The 18,535-nt window shown below is 32.3% G+C and overlaps 3 protein-coding genes and 2 long non-coding RNA genes across 6 annotated transcripts in view; 3 read left to right on the top strand and 2 right to left on the bottom strand.

Annotated features, from left to right (window-relative positions):
• The first annotated feature begins 1,692 nt into the window (after positions 1-1,692).
• On the top strand, positions 1,693-9,043 carry LOC135835471 (facilitated trehalose transporter Tret1-like). Its single transcript, XM_065349738.1, has 4 exons — positions 1,693-2,361; positions 3,548-3,683; positions 7,610-7,795; positions 7,893-9,043. Exons 1-4 carry the CDS (start codon positions 2,323-2,325, stop codon positions 8,930-8,932), a joined length of 1,401 nt encoding a protein of 466 aa, XP_065205810.1. The 5' UTR covers positions 1,693-2,322; the 3' UTR covers positions 8,933-9,043.
• Positions 2,126-3,223, bottom strand: LOC135835474 (uncharacterized). Of its 2 annotated transcripts, none has more exons than XR_010556892.1 (2): positions 3,049-3,223; positions 2,126-2,394 (listed from the first exon to the last, which is right to left on the bottom strand). It is a non-coding gene; the product is annotated as an uncharacterized LOC135835474 (long non-coding RNA). The 2 variants fall into 2 exon arrangements; XR_010556891.1 differs by having other exon boundaries at positions 2,942-3,053.
• LOC135835475 (uncharacterized) overlaps positions 3,683-18,535 on the bottom strand; it is a 33,449-nt gene continuing 18,596 nt past the window's right edge. Inside the window, exons 3-4 of the long non-coding RNA XR_010556893.1 lie at positions 4,265-4,327; positions 3,683-3,858 (exon numbers count right to left, since the gene is read on the bottom strand). This is a non-coding gene — a long non-coding RNA (uncharacterized LOC135835475). The remainder of the gene's footprint in view (positions 3,859-4,264; positions 4,328-18,535) is intronic.
• On the top strand, positions 10,500-14,082 carry LOC135835472 (facilitated trehalose transporter Tret1-like). Its single transcript, XM_065349739.1, has 4 exons — positions 10,500-10,626; positions 11,497-11,632; positions 12,777-12,962; positions 13,043-14,082. Exons 1-4 carry the CDS (start codon positions 10,588-10,590, stop codon positions 14,080-14,082), a joined length of 1,401 nt encoding a protein of 466 aa, XP_065205811.1. The 5' UTR covers positions 10,500-10,587.
• LOC135835469 (facilitated trehalose transporter Tret1-like) lies at positions 14,128-18,531 on the top strand. Its single transcript, XM_065349736.1, has 5 exons — positions 14,128-14,494; positions 16,602-16,659; positions 16,732-16,867; positions 16,942-17,127; positions 17,215-18,531. Exons 1-5 carry the CDS (start codon positions 14,478-14,480, stop codon positions 18,243-18,245), a joined length of 1,428 nt encoding a protein of 475 aa, XP_065205808.1. The 5' UTR covers positions 14,128-14,477; the 3' UTR covers positions 18,246-18,531.

Here is an 18,535-nt window from a genome sequence, read left to right on the forward strand (position 1 = left end):
TTGAATGCTAATCAATTTTATATTTAGAGCAATTTCCAAATTTTCATCATAATTCTGATCTCGTTTTTTGCACTTTACTATTCTAATATCATAATATGTAATTCAAAATTTTTTGAAAAAGTTACTAACATTTATTCATTTTTTAGTTTATATGGAATTTTTTTGATATTTTCGAAATTTTCTTTGGGGGGACGGGGTCCCCCTGCGCTCCCCCACGAAAAAACCCTGGGTATGTACATTTATGTATTTGTAACATTTAGCTGTTGCACGAGATTGAGGATTTTTAACCTCTAAACTTGAAAGTTAGATAAATCTAGATTTTAAATCATTTATGTGATATCTATTTAGTCTATCCATAAGTACATATCATTAGGATTAATTAATTCTTGAATTAAGTCATTTAGATGCTCAGAAATTCTTTTTTGATAATCAATACTACATACCTACATATTATGTGTTGATATTACCCACATGTGTTTAACTGAATTGATATTGAGATCGAGAAATAAGCAACATTTCATTAGGATCAACTCGTAAATATTGAATGGATTCATTTTCTTGATTATTTTTCAATAACTTCAGTACGACTTTTTTTTTAGTATACATATTTTCATAGATCTTTCCATTAGATACAATTGATTGACGGAAAACTCATAGGTAGGTAGATAAAATGGCTTCATTTCGTGCATTGTATCCACTAGTTTTTAATGTTGGTTCATAATTATAAAATTTCAATTTTTGTCTATTTTTAAAATTGAAAGAGCTATGATCGATTAAAATTTTTGAAAAGCTATAGCATTTTCAATTTTAGACATGGACAATAAATGAAAATGGATTTTTTCGTGGACTCACAATTCAAAGTTCTACAAGTTGAGTTACATTTATTATTTGCCTTAGCTCAAAATAGAATGCAATACAGCCTTTTAAAAATTCAAAAGTCCTTTAAATTTTACATTTTAAAATTTCTAAAAAATTCTTAAGAGCCCCTACATTTTATGAGTTTGGGCAAAACGAATGACACCTGATTTTGTGGAACTTCGAATTATCTAGTATGATTACAAAAAACGTCATTTTCAAAAATTGCACATGTTTGTAAATTTGGAGGTGCACGAATTACTTTAAAATTTCGAAATGCGAAATTCAAAAGGCTTCGAAATTTTTAAAATTCTCTAGCGACTTCAATTTGAATGTATGTAGATAAATAATTACTAAAATTCAACTCGAGAACTTTGAATGGCCTAAAAAAATTATGTTCAAAATTAGAGGTACTATGGTATTTTAAAAATTTTCACCACCTGTTCTTTGAACAAAATAATTAATTAAATATTTTTGATACAACAATAGATCAAGCATAAAGAAAGAAATGAGCAATTATCTCGCCACTTTTGTGACTTCAGACCGCAATAAATGTGTTTAAAATCGTCTTAACAATTACTAATTTTTTTTTCAAATTTCTAAACTCTGTGGTTTCACAATGGTTGAAAAAAATCTCCTCTTGAAAGTCGATAAAAATCATTTCGACACAGATCACCTGCACTTCTGAACACTTTTTCTTTCCATCTTAGCATCACTTTCGTTACCTACATATGATAGATGCCAAAAGACCCACTTAAAAATATAACCAGTGTAGACTAACAATCAAAAAAATTTGTATCAGCCAAAAAAAAAAACAATTCTTGGCCGCCGTCCTTTTCACAACTTCACACAAATAAAACACTGCTACAGTGCTATTCTGACGTCAATTTCCCATCTTCTATTGCTTTTCTTTTCAGCCGATCGTATAAAAATAACAAACAAACCAATTTCGCGTAATTATTGACGAAAGTTTTTCATGATTTTGGAACTGCCGCAACGTATGTCTCCGATTCAACCCATGACCGTTAATAAAGAAGTTCATTCATTAACTAAAACTGTCGAACTGTCTGTTACAAGTATGTACACATTGCACGCGTCATGGCACAGCTTATAGGCTATGTTCCAAGAGTGGGGCGAAGAGAAGGGTGGTCTCTGGTAACCTTCCCGACAATGCGAATGCGACTGATACCTAATTCTTGATAAATCAGTAAATTTCGTAATGATAACGTAAATCCTGCTGACAATACTTCTCGTGTGCTTCGTGCAATGATTTTCTTCGAGTTGAGAATTTCGTCTGACGATAAGATAAAAGCGATCATCGAGTTGTGCGAATAAACCGCCTGGTAAAACGTGAAATGCACGCACCTAAAGAAAAATATCGTGCAGTTATGAATTTATTATAGTGAAAAAATTCAATTTTTTGTCAATAATTACTTACCTGATGTTGTGATATTTCCAAAATCAAAAATGAAGTTCCAGTTTCGTAATTCCGGATTTGTTAAAGAGGTAAGTAAGTACCAGTGTATGAAATATTCTTACCTATAAATTAATGTTTGATTTTTGAACACGTAGAAATTTACATATTGCGAATGATGTAAATATTTTATCTATGAGATGATAATTTTTGAAATTATCAAATTTACTCGAGATCGTGATACTTATTCAATTAAAATTGTAAATCATTTAGAATGCTTAAATTCAAATGGATTTAGTACTCGAACGTGAAAATATTTTTATAAAATGGGTATTTATTCCTATCGCAATGTCGTAAATCAATTTTTATAATTTTTTTCCAAGTAGATATACCAAAATTTTCCACTTTTCAGTCAAGAGACAGCGTAACTCACATTACTAGATACCCACCTACGACCTATTTAAAAAAAAAAAAACTATTGCAACTCGAAAATTTAACAATTATTCAGCAAAAGTCGAAATTTTTCCATTGGATATTTTACTCATTTTACGAGAAAACAAGGAAGTTAGGTAATCACATCGACACATATTCGTATTTTTTCATCAGATTTGGCCTATCAATTAATTAGGTAGGCGCCTAAAAACCCATTTTAAAACATTACATTCCTCTTACCTGAACGTAGATAGATGTTTTAGCTCAATTAATGGCTCATTGAGCTCATACGAAGCACAAAATTCGTTAAAACTCAAGTATTCTTTTAGATAACTGATAACACTTACTTGAACCATCATTCATAAGTGGCTCGGTTTCATGGTTAACCAGCATGATCTGAAAAATCAAATCGTACCTATAACAAAATTATTAATAACGTGTTTGGCTACTGGCTATTAAAGCGTGAAAAATGATTCAATTATTCACATCGATTTAAATAATATATCCAACTTTAATTGCCTATATAGATAGATTCTAAAGAAATAAAACAAGATGCATACTTGCATTTTTCAAGTCTGGAATGCTAATTTATTCATTTCTCGGATGGAAAAATATTTTATGATGTTACTCTGTACAATTAGAGATCTAATAAAAAGTCAATTAGGTATACCTATCTCTAAGAATATTTTCCATCGTTCTCAATGAATTTAAAAAAAAAAATACCACGTGATAAAAAATTGCATGCGAATATAAACAATCGAGACATCAGATTTTTAATGATATAGAATTAAAAATCAGTATTTCGAAATAATTCCTCGAGTATAATAATTAATTTTTTATTATTAGGTGACTTTTGTTATGATAACCTTGACCATATACATTTTCGAAGGAATTGGTCGAAGTTACATCGTATTCTTGTTCAAACAATTGAAACTGCCAGATTCACCAATTACGTTGAACGAAGTACAAGAATCATGGATTGGTAGGTATCACCTTATTTGACAATTTTACAATTATAGTGCATGTTACATCCTTGTAATTATCTTTCGAGTGAGTTCAATACACATTAGATTAAAATGTTCTGCATACATTAGGGAGGAAAGGGTGTTTTTTTCTCAAAATTCGATGCGAGGATGGTACAAATTTTTTAAGCAAATCTGAAAAAAAAAATTGTGAAAATCAACTCGGGTTGTTGACCTTTTCTAATCTCTAATGAAATCTGACTAAGAGTGTACTTAGTAGGTATCTACATTATTATATGAATGTTTTTGCTCTAAAATTCCAATGATATTATTTTTCTCTTAAAATATATCCTCAAGTGGCACTTCTTAAAAATCACTTTTTTCGTGGGCTTTTGGTACCTAAAATTATGATTCATATTTTCCTTTCTTGGTGAAAATCATTCGTGTCAATTTCTTCCTCAATTCTTTTTCAAGCAATCACTCTCTAATATGAATAAAACATTTCTTCCCATCCAAACTATGCACATGTAGTTACTTTTAAATAAGATACTCAGTATTAAAAAGATATAGGTAGGTAGGTATCATGCCTTATCCAACAAACCTGCATTATGTTCCAAGCCCCTAGCGAAATACCTATGGAATGCAAGTTCCAATCTGACACCGCCTGCAAAAATAAAAAACACTCATCAGGGAACATTTAAGTACAAATTGCCAAAAGGAGATGTTATAATAAAGCGATGCCCGAAGATAACTCGCATACCATTATGCTGTAATAATTAAATAATTAATTTAAGAAATTGAAAAACTGCACAGCATAGGTACAGTAATCTAACTAATCGATAAGTATACGGTCGGTAGATGAAAATTAATAGACGAAAATGCAGGTTAGCATATTTTTCTGTTAGACAGTTCTCATCATAGCGTCGTGAGGTACCTATTGTTTACGATATTATAGCTCGAGTCTTTATGCCACAGTGTATCGAATTACATGTCTAATTATTCTCTTTTTTATGATACATACCTAATTTTATCTTATTGTGTGTGTTCTTACAATCACGTACTAGGTATTCATTGGAATCGTTTAATTATTTTTGATCTATTTGTAGCATACCTACCTAATGGGCAAATAATATTATAAAAATCGTTTGATATCCATGCCACTTGTCATTTTATGATTTGTCAGAACAACTTTTTTTTTTCAAAATGAAAAAAAAATTCATAAGATAGGTAAATAAGGGTAAGGGTACCAATGATCGACCCCCTAGTTCATTTTTCGAATTTCTCGGAGCCAAATTGAGCTGGAAGTGTCTGTGATGGCTTGAACGATAGCTTGACACGTCTACTTCAACATCCCAAAGCTCCAAGACCCAACATTTTCATTTACTCTCTTTTTTTACATTTTTCGAAAAAGTTCAAAAATTCAACCAAAAAAAAGTGACCCAAATATCGACCCCTCAAAAAACGTGTTAAAATTTAAAAATGAGTAAAAACACCAAAATCAAAGTCCAAATATGTTAAAACAGATATTTATTACTTGACATATCAACATAAAAGTACCTTAGAACATTTTACCGGAAACTTCGGCCCATTTCTTACAATTTTGGTTCATCTTTTGGCATATCTGTAGCAAAAAAAAGTATGGAAATTGCCAAAACAATGGGGGGTAGAATTTAGGGCACTTCATAAAAGTAAAATTGACCAGAAATTTGAAAACTCGCCGTTGAAATTATCCAAAAAGTAATTACTACTAATTATTCGTTCAACTGTCAGCTTTAAATAAAAATTAACACAAAATTTATCCGCCAAAAACTATTTTCACAACCTCACTTGGAACAAATTTTAAAATTTAATGTTGACTTTCTGATTTTCGTTTTTTGCTTGTCATTTCTCACCATTTGGCTTTAAAGCGGTTATTTTGGTCTCATTCGCTTTTACTGTGAAAAAGGAATAGGGCAAAACACTCTGACGTCACACAGTGTATAAGTGGTTGCAGATCTTGATTCCCCTTACATTCTGTAGGGTTCAAGCTAGTTCAAGCTAGTCATTGTTCTGTCCACTTTGCACTTTGATAAGTCCAGACTTTCAAACCATCTCGAGCACCCCATTATTTGATTGCTCAAAATTGTAGAGAATTTTATCCCCTTTTCAACCGTACTACATTTTTTGAAATCCACGAAAGTCTTCCTTGAGAAAATTTGCTTGATGAGCTGCAAAGGTAGCCAATTCATCTCATTGTTCTGTCCACTTTGTACATTGATACACCCAAACCTTCAAACCAATCTCAAGGACCCCATTATTTCATGGCTATAAATTGTAGAGAATTTTGTCCCCTTTCCGATGGTACTGAATTTTTTGAAATCCTCAAAGGTCTTCCTTGAGGAAATTGAATCAAGGAGCAGAAAAAGGTGGCAAAATTCAACTTATTGTTCTGTCAACTTTGCACTTTGAGGTGGCAGAACTTTTAAACCGTCTCTAAGACCCCATTATTTTATGGTTCCAAATTGTAGAGAATTTTATCCCCTTTCCAACGGTAATACATTTTTTGAAATTCTCAAAGGTCTTTCTTGAGAAAATTGGCTTAAGGAGCAGAAAAATGTGACAAAATTCAACTTGTTGTTCTGTCAACTTTGCACTTTGAGGTAGCAGAACTTTTAAACCATCTCGAGGACCCTATTATTTTATGTCTCAAAATTGTAGAGAATTTTATTTCTTTTCCAACGGTAACTCCGAGAACCCAAAACTAGGCCAAGAATTCTGAAATTCCTAAAAATAGTGTCATGCAACCTCAAAATGTGCTAAAATTTCGCGAAAAATGTTGGACGAATATGTTCACGAGCAGTTTTGAAGAATTCTGAAACAGAAAAAGTGCTGAAATTACGAGAAAAAGTCAAATATTTCAACGGGAATGTTTCTTGATACCTAATTTTGAAGAATTTAAAGTTCAAAACGGGATCATTATTTTTTGGATTTTTTGAAAATGTGGTCTGCGATCTATCAAAATACGTTAGAATTTGAGCAGAAAATCGAAAATTTCTATCAAAATTTTATTCGAGCGCTTTTGAAGAGTTTAATTAATTTTTTGGGTTGTGAAAAGTGTCCTGCAGCACATCAAAATGAGTCACATACTTGTAAAGAAGGTAGAAAGTCAGATTTTCAAAGAGTAAAATGAGATGGAAGTTAGAATGCACAAATTCCAAGATTTGAAATCTCAAAAATGGACCCTCCTGGAGAAAAACTCAAAGTAATGACACATGAACGATTGGAATTTTGATCCTGTAGAATTTTCGTTCCCATCATTTTCGTCATAAACGTCTTTGTTCCGCTCCAGAGGCTCTTCAATGTTTCAAATGTTTCAATTCAATTTTTAAAAAATTCAGTTTTATGAATATATTTTGAAAATGAAACTTCCTAGAAAAATATAAATGTCATAGAACACGAGATGGTTGAAAAATCAATTTGCTAAACATAACTGAGGCCTTTATCATTTTCATTTCCCAAACAGATCCACGATCAAAATTCACGTTTGTGGCCAAAAAATTACAAACTGAGTATCTATACCTTACTTACATAAAATGTCATTTCTCTTTTTAAAATTGAAAATTATAATTTATCGTGGAGCCAAATAATGATGTATGAGGACTAAATCCTTCAAAATTGGTCTCAAAATTGTAGACATTTTTTTTTTCAAGTGGGTGTAAACTCTTTTTTCCAAAGAAAGTTTTGAATCATGGATATACGAGTATGTACTAATATTTAATTTGGCTTCACTCCAGAATATGTGTTTCTTGAATTAGGTACATTTGAAACGCTTTTCATTCTTCAACTCTTAACCTCAATTTTGCTTGAATAATAAAAATACTATAATTATAATTATGTAGTTCATATTTTCTTTAGTAGGTCTATCTTCATTGAGATTTAACATGAGAACTTTTATTTTTTTTTGCAGCCAGCGCTTTTGGGTTCCTGTCTCCTATAGGATGCCTACTTTCAGGCACTGTGATGGATATGTTTGGACGAAAATCCTACTTTTTCATAATGTACATTCCACTGATAATTTCCTGGTTGATGATTGCCTTCGCATCAAATTATGAAATGCTATTCTATGGCATGATAATTCAAGGATTTGGTATAGGTAAGAAAAATACTTAAATACCCCTAATACATCAAGAAAAATATTTTTTCATGTCTTTAAATACACTACCTACATCTTTATTTCATCTCTCTTACAGGTATGTCATTTTGTGCATCCACCTACATCTCGGAGATCTCTACAACCCAAAACAGAGGCGCCTACCTGGGTCTAATACAGATAGCCTACTGTGTCGGTATCCTAATTTGTAACGTATCGATGTATTACTTGAATTGGGATGTCGTGGCCATAGTTTACGCCGCATTAGCCATCATCAGCACGTTGCTAATGTTAATTCTAATAGAATCTCCGACATGGTTATACAGCAAAGGACGAATTGAGAAATCGATCGAGGCACTCAGCTCACTCAGATGTTCACATCCGGACGATATGAGAGACGAAATAGAAGATATGGAAAAATCTCGCGACAGCTCGATCAAATTATCACTCAGAGAGACTTTGAAAAACGTTCTCAGAGCGTGGAAACCTTTACTGATGAGCGTGCTGATAAAACTCCTATTGCAAAATTCTGGTTATTCTATCATGAGCTCGTATACGATTACGGTCTTCGATCAATTAAAATTACCCCTAGATAGTTCTCGTTTCACAATCGAATACTCGGTGGCCGGATTCGTAGGCAGTATAGCCACAGCTTTCTTTATGCATACACTAAATCGAAAAACTCTGCTGTTCAGTACCTCGTTTGTTATGGGAATATGTATGGTGGTTGTTGGCATATATGAGGAAATTTTCTACTTCGATAGTGATAAAATTTTTGCCTACATTGTACCGATAGCTTTTTACGTAAATACATTCGCTAATAATCTAGGTGCAGAACCTATAATATTTTGTCTGGGAGGTGAACTGTTTCCAAATGAGGCACGAGGTATACTCAATGGAATTTATGGAGCTGTCGATAATCTCTATATGTCAGCTTCTATGAAAGTATTTCCGAATTTTATAAACGCTGTGGGAGTTAAATTAGTTATTTGGACGTTCGCTTTGTTCTCATTTATTGTTGCTGTATATGGTGTTTATATTTTACCCGAAACCAAAGGTAAGACTTTAAATGAAGTGCAAGAGGAGTATTTTAAAAAAAAGAAAAGAAATGTCGATGATAATATTGACCAAGAAGTGTAATTTTTACTGGATTGCATTCGTTTCATTCGTTTGTTTTTGAGATTATTGCTTTGTATTTTTTTTTTCAATTTGCCAATATAATTTTTTTTCAAATATAAAATTGATTTTGAACATCTTTTTTTTAACAATTTGAAGGAGTATACGATTTGATAGGTGCCTAATCAGAATTTTAATTTTAATGATATACACTCCGAAAGAATACGTCTCAGTGAAAAGTGCTGTACTACATAAAATTTATCTTTGTGAACATCGTCCTTCGCTCCCCTCCCTTCCTCTCTGTATTTCTCCATTAATTTTTGTCAAACCATAGATACAGTGTTATAGATTTTTAGTTTAGAAAAGTAAATAAATAAGCATATAGCAAAGATCAAGGAAATTCTCAAAGATTATCCAGATGAAAATGATGAATTGAATTGTACGTTCTACGGGATTTTTAAGGAAAAATTCATTTCCCAAGAAAAATAGAAAAAAATTGGGTGTAAATTTTGAAAACAGCTTGACAATTTTTGACCGATGAGCTCTAGGTAAACTGCAAACAATCATCATAAATATAGGTATGATTTTAAAAAATGTAAATACAGAATGTCCCAAATCCAATTATCATTAGATTTTATTAAAAAATTTCTGCATGTATTCAAAATATTCCAAGGGCATTGATTTATTAAAAACAATACTATTCAATTTTTTTTACAATTTTTTTCAGGGATGGAGTAAAAACAATTCATGGACAAAAAATTATGAAAAATTCAATCTAATTTTATTACGATCAATTTTTTTTCACTCGTCTTAAAAATGATCTATCCTGGAATGATTTTTTGGGGGAATGGTGACTGAAATTCACTGGTCATAAAATTATGGCACGGAAATCAAATTTTAAATTTTTTTCCGATTATTGAGGATTGTGCCTCTTAGATAATTTTACGTATTTTAACGATCGTTGACGTTGGATCACTGATCTGCTGCCCTCCATTTGGAATTTGGATGCAATTCTGATGCATTGAAGTAGCATTCTTGAAAGAAAGAAATCATGCACATTTTAAATAAACATGGGCAGACAAATTATTGTATGGGTAGAGACTAAACGATATCATGAAAACCTTTTCAACCATCAATTTTCATTTATCCCTCGTCGTTATTGTCGAAATACGTAGCACAGGAATCACTTACTTTTTCAACATATCTGAAGTAGGTATTATATCCAGGCATGTAAATCTCGTGCTTTTACATACCCACATAAGTAGGTATTATTTTCTACTAAATTTTCCTTCATGCACAACTATGACATCATCATTTATTAATAGAGTACCTACCTACGAAAGTATAATAGTGTTGTAATAAAGAAATCATAATTATCAGGAAAGTAATCCCATCAGGCCTAAGGGCTAAGCTTCGCAACTCATGATCTGTCACTTCATAACAAAAATTTCTCAAAATACTTGATGAAACCATGTATCTTTTTTCATCATTTCTCCAAAAGTAGAAGCTGATTTTGAATTGTTATTAGTCTACCTACCTACCTATCGTATGACGCGATAAGATAATAGAAAACGAAAAAATAAAAAAACAAAAAGTAATAATCCACACTTTATAAGAAACTACCTATCAAGGATTTCATCATTCTTTGATGAGCAATCAATGGAACCACTACATGCAAAATGTTTTTCTTTTCTTGTCAAGGCGGATTCCTCAAAGTGGTAAGAGCATTTTTTTTTAAATGTAGATATACTGCTTAATATTTATTTATTTATTTATAGTAGGTGCATAATTAATTGATTCAATAAAATTATTTATAGTTGCAATTATCTAATTCCATAAATAAGAAAGTTTTAGTACATTAATTAAGTATGTACTACGTATTATGTCTATACCCAGTCGAGGTTCAGATTTTGTTGAAGAGTCATCACTTGAGACTGAGAGTTGAAGAAAATAGAAATGAAATACCAAACCCTTCTTCTATTAAATTATGTAGGTAGAGGTACCTTTATTATTAACGTGTGTTATAAAATAGCTTTCGACTTTTATAACCTATAAAATAATTATTTTTGATTTTTCAAAAAATTTCTATCGCTTGAAAAAAAGATAAGAACATGAAGCACCTGCTTGAAATCACAATCACTTATAATTATCGTATTAATATTTTTATTCAAACAATGCAAAGTCGTGCGATAAAACTGCTATCCCATCATCAATGATGGCCCAATCGAAACATGTACCTACCACCTACCACATACTACTTATATGTATAAGTAAAAAATAATCATTTAAAAACGCAGTAACTGTTCGAATATATACCTCTACCTACTCATTGTCAATCATGTACTTATAACGAAGCCCTCATGTTTAAGCAGCAGGTCAAAAATTACTGCGATTTTTGATTAAGACAACTTATTTGGTTCACTTGAGTCTGACATTGAATTTGTTAGGTACATTCTTAAAATTATAAAACATTATCTAAATTTTCAAAAACTGCAAACCTAATGATTTTTAGAGTTTATTGTGATTTTTAAAAATGTCGAATAGAATTTCAAAAATAATTTTCTCATTTCTCAAATTCAACATTGCAGGCAAGCTATGCAGCCATCTGTTTATCAGCGTATCTTTGTGTGGGAATGAACAGAAGCTACACAGCATTTTTGCTGCATTATTTATCAGAACCAGATTCAATAATAAAAGTTCCAGATGAACAGAAATCTTGGCTCGGTATGTTACGTTTTTATAATGGAATTTCAGCTGGGTCCAACTTGGAGTCACTTGAATAGAAATGGGTACTTGGTGAAAAAACTGCAACTTTTTGAATCGCAAGTTTGACTACCTATTAAAATAATAATTATGTATTCCAATTTTTTATGGGAATAGTAAAGAATCTCGTTCTTATTCCGAATTTCAAAAATTAAAAAAAATAGAAAAACAGAAATAATTCTCGCTATTCAAAATTTTCAACCTCAAATTTGATCATGAACATTTTTCAATTTTCAGAACTTTAGAATTGGACAAGTATCTCACCATGATTTTTTATTTTTTTTTTACAAAAAACATGTCTAGATAGGTCTACCAACCAAGAATGCGATTTTTGAAAAAATTCCTAAATCAGACGTATATAATTTATGTTTAGATCAACTTTTAAATCGATTTATTCTTCAAGGCAAGGGATGCTTCCAGTACATTTTAATGAATTCGTCAATTATTTCTAAATCTTTGAACTCTGATCGAATGTAAAAAATTTTTAAGGGTTCATTTCAACGTTCGACTTGATTTTTGCAAAACTGCATTGAAACCTTTGAATTTTCATTCATAATGCTATTCAAATAAAATCTTCAAACCCCTCCCCCCCCCTCAAATGAGCTACCAAAAACAATCAGTAGATAGATATTCAGGAGAAATCACTCCAATTTGGTTTAGTATAATAGAGGTACGACCAAGCCAAATTCTAAAATAATGCCCAGATAAAAAAAATGAACCTAAAATAAGCTAATTTTTTTTTTTTAATGAAAATGAAAAACAATTTTAAATGTTGTGCTTGTTTTTGTGCATTTTTGTGACAGATTTTCGAAAATCGTACTTTTTACGTTCTCTCCATTATTCTAGGCAGGTAACTTAGAAACCCCTCCCCCTCCTTCCCTGTTACCCATTTCTAAATATTAAAAAAATTGGGATTTTCAAATAGTCCAAACTCAAAGTCCAATAATCAGTAGCATGAAAGTTTTTTTTTTCATTCACCAAGTACTTGATATTTAAGTGGCACCCAAGTAACGACTCTATGAATCTAGTCCATAAACTCGTTGCTGACATATTGTCATCAGTTCATCACAATAACTTTAAACGTATAAATGTATTCAATTTGCAGCCAGTTCGATAGGTTTTCTCGCTCCTTTTGGAAGCATATTTTCTGGCACTGTGATGGATTTTTTTGGGCGAAAATTATATCTCTCAATGATATTCATTCCCTTCGCTCTTTCCTGGTTGACAATCTCACTGGCTAAAAGTTACACTGTGCTTTTTTTGGGCATGATGTTACAAGGTCTTGGAGGAGGTAAAAATGGCCTTTATATTGCAATGCATAATATCTGACAAATTCCTCATGTTTTTCATACTTACTTTTTTTTTTGACAGGAATGTCAATGGGTGTCTCTGTTTACATCTCGGAAATATCCACCAGAGAACACCGAGGAGCTCTCTTAAGTATCATAGCAATAGCTTACAACGGCGGCGTGCTAACATGCAATTTACTCAACTATAATTTCATGTGGAACATATCGTCGATAGTATGCATGTGTCTATGCTTGATATTCATGGTGCTAGTAAGTTTCTTACCAGAATCTCCGATTTGGTTGTACAACAAAGGACGTACCGAAGAAGCCATCAAAATACTATGCTCTCTCAGAGGCTCGGACAGAGATAAACTCGAGGCTGAAATAAAAGATATGGAGAAACATGCCCACGAACCAGTTAAAACCACTTTCAGTCAAACGTTTAAAAACATTCGCAAAGCTTGGAAGCAGTTACTAGTTGTAACAGCTTTATTCGCTCTTATGCAACATACCGGCTACTCAATTATGATCGCGTATACATTATTGGTCTTTGACCGGCTAAATTTACCATTAGATAGCTCAAAGGTCACGGTGCTTTATTCGACTTTTGGATTCATCAGCGCCTTTACAACACCTTTTTTTATGCACAGATTTGGTAGAAAAACTGTCCTATCTGTGTCTTCTCTAGGCATGGCGATAGCTATGGTCGTTGTGGGTATATACGAAGAAATATTTTATTACGAGTCGACCAAGATGTACGTATTGATCGTACCCATTGCTTTCTACTTTTATGTGTTCGCCTGCAATGTGGGTGTTTATCCCATTGGATTCATTATTGGAGGCGAAGTATTCCCCACCGAAGTACGAGGTACGATGAACGGTATGTACGGATTATTCACCAATTTCTATTGGGCGACTACCTTAAAGGTGTATCCAAAAATATTACATAATTTTGGAATAAAAGGATTGATATGGTCATTTGCGACATCAGGAGTGATATTATGTTTGTATGGAAAGTTCCTACTGCCAGAAACCAAAGGTAAAACTCTAAATGAAATTCAAGAACAATATTTCCAAAAGAAAAAACCCACCGGGCAAGACGTGCCTCAATCTCAAGCTTAGATAAATGTGCTTCTTATAAGATAGGGTACCCACTGGAAAGTTTTTCTCAAATCTGTGACATCTGAATTAATGTGTTGAGCTGCTGACTCAGAAAACAATACAGTAAAACTTTCATTGAAAACTACAATATTATCTATCGCAATTAATATTTCAATGTCTTATACTCTGTCTGGTAAATACCACCATTGGTAGTTATTAATTAACCTTTTCGCACTTACTCAATCAATATTTATGCGTTTATGATGTCTTTCATGGTGTTTAGTGTTTTGCCTGCGGTAGCTTTAAACGACTGTTTATTTAGTATTATTCTTTTTTTACTACCTATTTGTTACTTTTAAATTAAGTATTCGGTTATTCGTTTATTTATTTATTTCCGCATTTATTTTTTTGTTATCATGGAACATAAATATGAGTAAGTTGTTGATATAATTATGCCTTTTAAATTCATTTTTTATTTGCTCCTTGTGCACTAAAATAGGCTACAAATGTTTTGAAAGAACGTATATTGGTGAAGAAATTACGCTATCGGGAAAAATTGTCAGAGGAAAAATGATGAAAATTAGTCATGAAAGTACATACTTAATATTGATTCTTCTGAACCGAATTCCACTGTTTTGAGCCATTCTGAAGCCTCCGGTGGAATTTTTGATCTCCATAGAATTTTTGAAATTCCTTCAGAAAATGCAGAATAAATCAATTTAGAAAGCTAAAAATCAAGTCCTTGCTTATTTTGGATCTTTCTACGAATTTATCTACATTTCAGCCGATTTTCAGACAGACTTTTAGAGTGTGTTTTTTTTCTACCAAAACAGCTTACATCAGTAAGTAGGTAAGTGCGAGAATTTTTTTTTGTTTTTAGAAAAATTTTCAAAATTTGCACGAATGGCTCCATCTTATTGCCCCCCCTCCATTTCAATTCCTTTAAACATTTTTTTTTTTTTTTTTGAAAACATGAAAATTAATTCGGGCAGTTACAAATGTCCGCCTACAAATCGCCTCAAATGTGTATGAAGTCGTCGAATAGGTAAAGAACATGCCAGAACTCGATTATCATCTACCCAAATTAGCTTCTGCGCCTTATTTTAAAGAAAATAAAAAATTCTAGAGGAATCAGAAATTGCCCCGAAGGCTCCAGAATGGTCTTAAATTCGAATAAATTGCAGAACACGACAAAAATAAGACACAACTCGATTTTCAGCTGCTCGAATTAATTTTCATACTTTCTGGAGAAATTGAATATCGCGCTACAGGCTCCAGAGTGACTTAAAAACCATGAAATTTGGTTTGGGAGAGCTAATATTATTGTTTCATGACTAATTTTCATTGTTTTCACTGAATACCTAAAAAAAAATTATTCATAATTACCAAAAAAAAAACAACAACAACAACAGAAATTGCTAGATGTAAATGGTCAATTGGTCAATTTTGGATTTTCTGAATTCGCCAAGATTCTAAAAAAGGTTCCAAAACATGCTCTTTCCAAAAATAGTGGCTCCGTTGAAATTGGAGGTGGACATTTTGAGAAGCTCGAATTCATTTTTGCACCTTCTGGATAAATTGAAAATTGCGCTGGAGGCTCCCAGAGTGGTTTGAAACGATTAAATTCGGTTTCGGAGAACTAATAATTATTAATTTCATGACTAATTTCCATTATTACGAGTATTTATACCTACAGATTTTTTTTTTTAAATTGAAAAACAAAAAAAAAAATGCTAAAAGTGGCCAATTCTGGATTTTCAAAAATTCGCCAAAAATCTAGAACTGGTTTATCGTGGCCTCGTTCAAATTGGAGGTGAGCATTTTGAGAAGTATTTTGCTAATTTTCATCACTTTTACTTAATAAATAATAGGTAGGTACAATAAAAAGAAATTGTTGAAAATGGCTAACTTTGAATTTTCAAAAAATTTGGAACACAAAAATGTAAACATTTTTTTGATACCCACATGAATATCCAAAAAAAAACAACAAAAAATCATTGAGTAGGTACCTATCTATAGGTAAATAATTATTTTGAATAAGAAAAAAATTGAAAATACTAGTAACATATTTTTTTGAAATTTATAATAAAAAACAAATAAGCGCGTACAGGTATGGGAACGTAGAGGGGTGTTGAAGTTCACTTTTGATCCTTATAAAGAAATTTTAAATCAATAATGAAAATTTATGATTGGCTGAAGGCTTCAGACTGACTCGAAAAATGTCATTATCGAGTCGAGAGGTGATACAGAATCAAAATAGGATATTCAAACAAATGAGATGCTCCGGTAAACTTTTTTTTAAATTTCTTTTTTCGTCATTTTTTCCAAGAATTGGTCAAATAATGGTCAATTGTTGACATTTCTGAGCAAAGACTTGAAAAAACGACGAATTAAAATGAAAAATTTACCTACCTTAGAAATCAAGGATGCCAAACCATTAATTTTGATTTGCAAATTGACAAAATTCTTGCAAAAATTCTCAAAATTGCTTTGCTTATGCAATCAAAGAGATCGCTAATTTTCCACTCTGTTTTAATTAGAGCAACACCGGTGTTACAAAAACGTAGAAAACTTCCCCACAAAGGAACTGCCAAAGAAGTAAGTCCAGAAACAATTTCGTCACCTTCGTCTACTACTACATTATTCCTACGATAACTCACAATGTTTTAGATTTGCTATGTTTTCATAACCTTATTAGTTTACATCCTCGTTGGGGTAAGCAGAAGTTATGCAGCTTTCCTATTCCATCAACTCGACCAGCCTGATTCAAAAATACGGATCGAAGATGGCCATAAATCATGGATAGGTAAGCTATAGAAACTTTATCACATTTTTCTTTCAGGTCTCTATGATCAAATAGGTACTTACACCTGTTTTCAGCTAGTTCTCTTGGTATTCTTAGTCCACTCGGATGTCTCGTTTCTGGCAGTATTATGGATTTTTTTGGTAGAAAATTTTTCATACAAATGATGTTTATACCATTTATCATATCTTGGCTTATGGTGGCGTTTGCTGATAGTTATTCTATGTTGTTTATTGGTATGATGATCCAGGGGCTTGGTGGAGGTAAAACTCTTGCATATATTTCAATTTTACTGATTTTTGGAACTTTTTTTCCCTCATTACTCATCCAAGTCATTACTTATTTTCCAGGAATGTCTTTCTGTATCTCAACTTACATTTGCGAAATATCAACCATGGAACATAGAGGAGCTCTTCTGGGTACTTTAGAGGTAGCCTACAATATCGGTGTATTACTGAGCAACCTGATGATGTATTTTCTAAAATGGGATACCGTCGCTTCCATTTACGCAGCTTTCTCCATATTCAGTCTTTCGTTAACCATTATTCTACCCGAATCGCCAATATGGCTATACTTGCAAGGCAAAAAAGAGAAATCCATCAAAATCCTGTGTTCTTTACGATGCCAAACCGTTAGCGAACTACGAAGTGAAATTCAAGACATGGAAACATCATACTCGTCAGAGATCAACATCAGTATCACAAACACAGTTAAAAATTGCCTAAGAGCATGGCGTCAATTATCCATAGCTGTTGGTTTGATTACCTTATTGCAGCATACTGGGTACTCGATCATGGTAGCTTATACGATCACCATCGTTGATAAATTACAAATCCCTTACAATAGCTCAAAAATTACCATCGTTTATTCGGTAGTAGGTTTCATCGGAGCTTTTGTAACACCTTATGTGATGCACAACGTTGGACGAAAATCACTTTTATCAGTATCTGCGTTAGGAATGGCTCTCAGTATGATGGTCATAGGTAGTTACGAACAGCTCTATCATGATGTGAACGAGAAACCGAACGCTTGGCTAGTACCAGGCGCTCTATTCGTTTACGTTTTGCTATGTAACGTTGGAGTGTTGCCTATAGGATTCATCGTAGGAGGAGAATTATTCCCTTACGAAGTGGCTGGCATCATGAACGGGATTTATGGTATTTTTGCATACGCGTATTGGTCTCTGACGTTGAAAGTGTATCCTGAGTTTTTGTTCCATTTTGGAATTAAAATCATCGTTTGGGCTTTCGCTGTGTCTTGTTTCATTGTCAGCTTGTATGGAGTTTTTATTTTACCCGAGACGAAAGGTAAAACAGTCAATGAAGTTCAGGAGCAGTATTTTAAGAAGAAAAAGAGACGTTTTATTGAAGAAGATGCGTAATTTTGACTGTTTTTATTTTATGTAGCCTAATCCGAAGAATCCATCAAGAAAATTATTCAAACCTCCCTACGCGATTTCAAAAAAAAAAAGATATTAATTGCTGGAATGTGATATTCAATATTTTATTTGACCATTTTATCATCAATCGAAAAATTGTATTTGACTTTTTCTTGAAATGTAAGATTTACTGATAATAAATTTTCCAAAAACCTGAATTTTTAAAAACCACTTTTGATTTGAAAATGTTTTATTTGGTGAAATATATATTTCATTTTTTTGTGTGTTTCGTA

The sequence above is a fragment of the Planococcus citri genome, chromosome 2 (assembly GCF_950023065.1).
Source record: "Planococcus citri chromosome 2, ihPlaCitr1.1, whole genome shotgun sequence".
In the NCBI taxonomy this organism is placed as follows: domain Eukaryota; kingdom Metazoa; phylum Arthropoda; class Insecta; order Hemiptera; family Pseudococcidae; genus Planococcus; species Planococcus citri.

Excerpts from the sequence above, each read along its gene's own strand:
- LOC135835471 (XM_065349738.1), top strand. The coding sequence starts at position 2,323 with ATGAAGTTCCAGTTTCGTAATTCCGGATTTGTTAAAGAG. Across the intron at positions 3,684-7,609 it reads AGTACAAGAATCATGGATTG|CCAGCGCTTTTGGGTTCCTG; the intron begins GTAGGTATCACC and ends TTTTTTTTGCAG. Across the intron at positions 7,796-7,892 it reads AATTCAAGGATTTGGTATAG|GTATGTCATTTTGTGCATCC; the intron begins GTAAGAAAAATA and ends TCTCTCTTACAG.
- LOC135835472 (XM_065349739.1), top strand. The coding sequence starts at position 10,588 with ATGTTTTTCTTTTCTTGTCAAGGCGGATTCCTCAAAGTG. Across the intron at positions 11,633-12,776 it reads TGAACAGAAATCTTGGCTCG|CCAGTTCGATAGGTTTTCTC; the intron begins GTATGTTACGTT and ends TTCAATTTGCAG. Across the intron at positions 12,963-13,042 it reads GTTACAAGGTCTTGGAGGAG|GAATGTCAATGGGTGTCTCT; the intron begins GTAAAAATGGCC and ends TTTTTTTGACAG.
- LOC135835469 (XM_065349736.1), top strand. Across the intron at positions 16,868-16,941 it reads TGGCCATAAATCATGGATAG|CTAGTTCTCTTGGTATTCTT; the intron begins GTAAGCTATAGA and ends ACCTGTTTTCAG. Across the intron at positions 17,128-17,214 it reads GATCCAGGGGCTTGGTGGAG|GAATGTCTTTCTGTATCTCA; the intron begins GTAAAACTCTTG and ends CTTATTTTCCAG.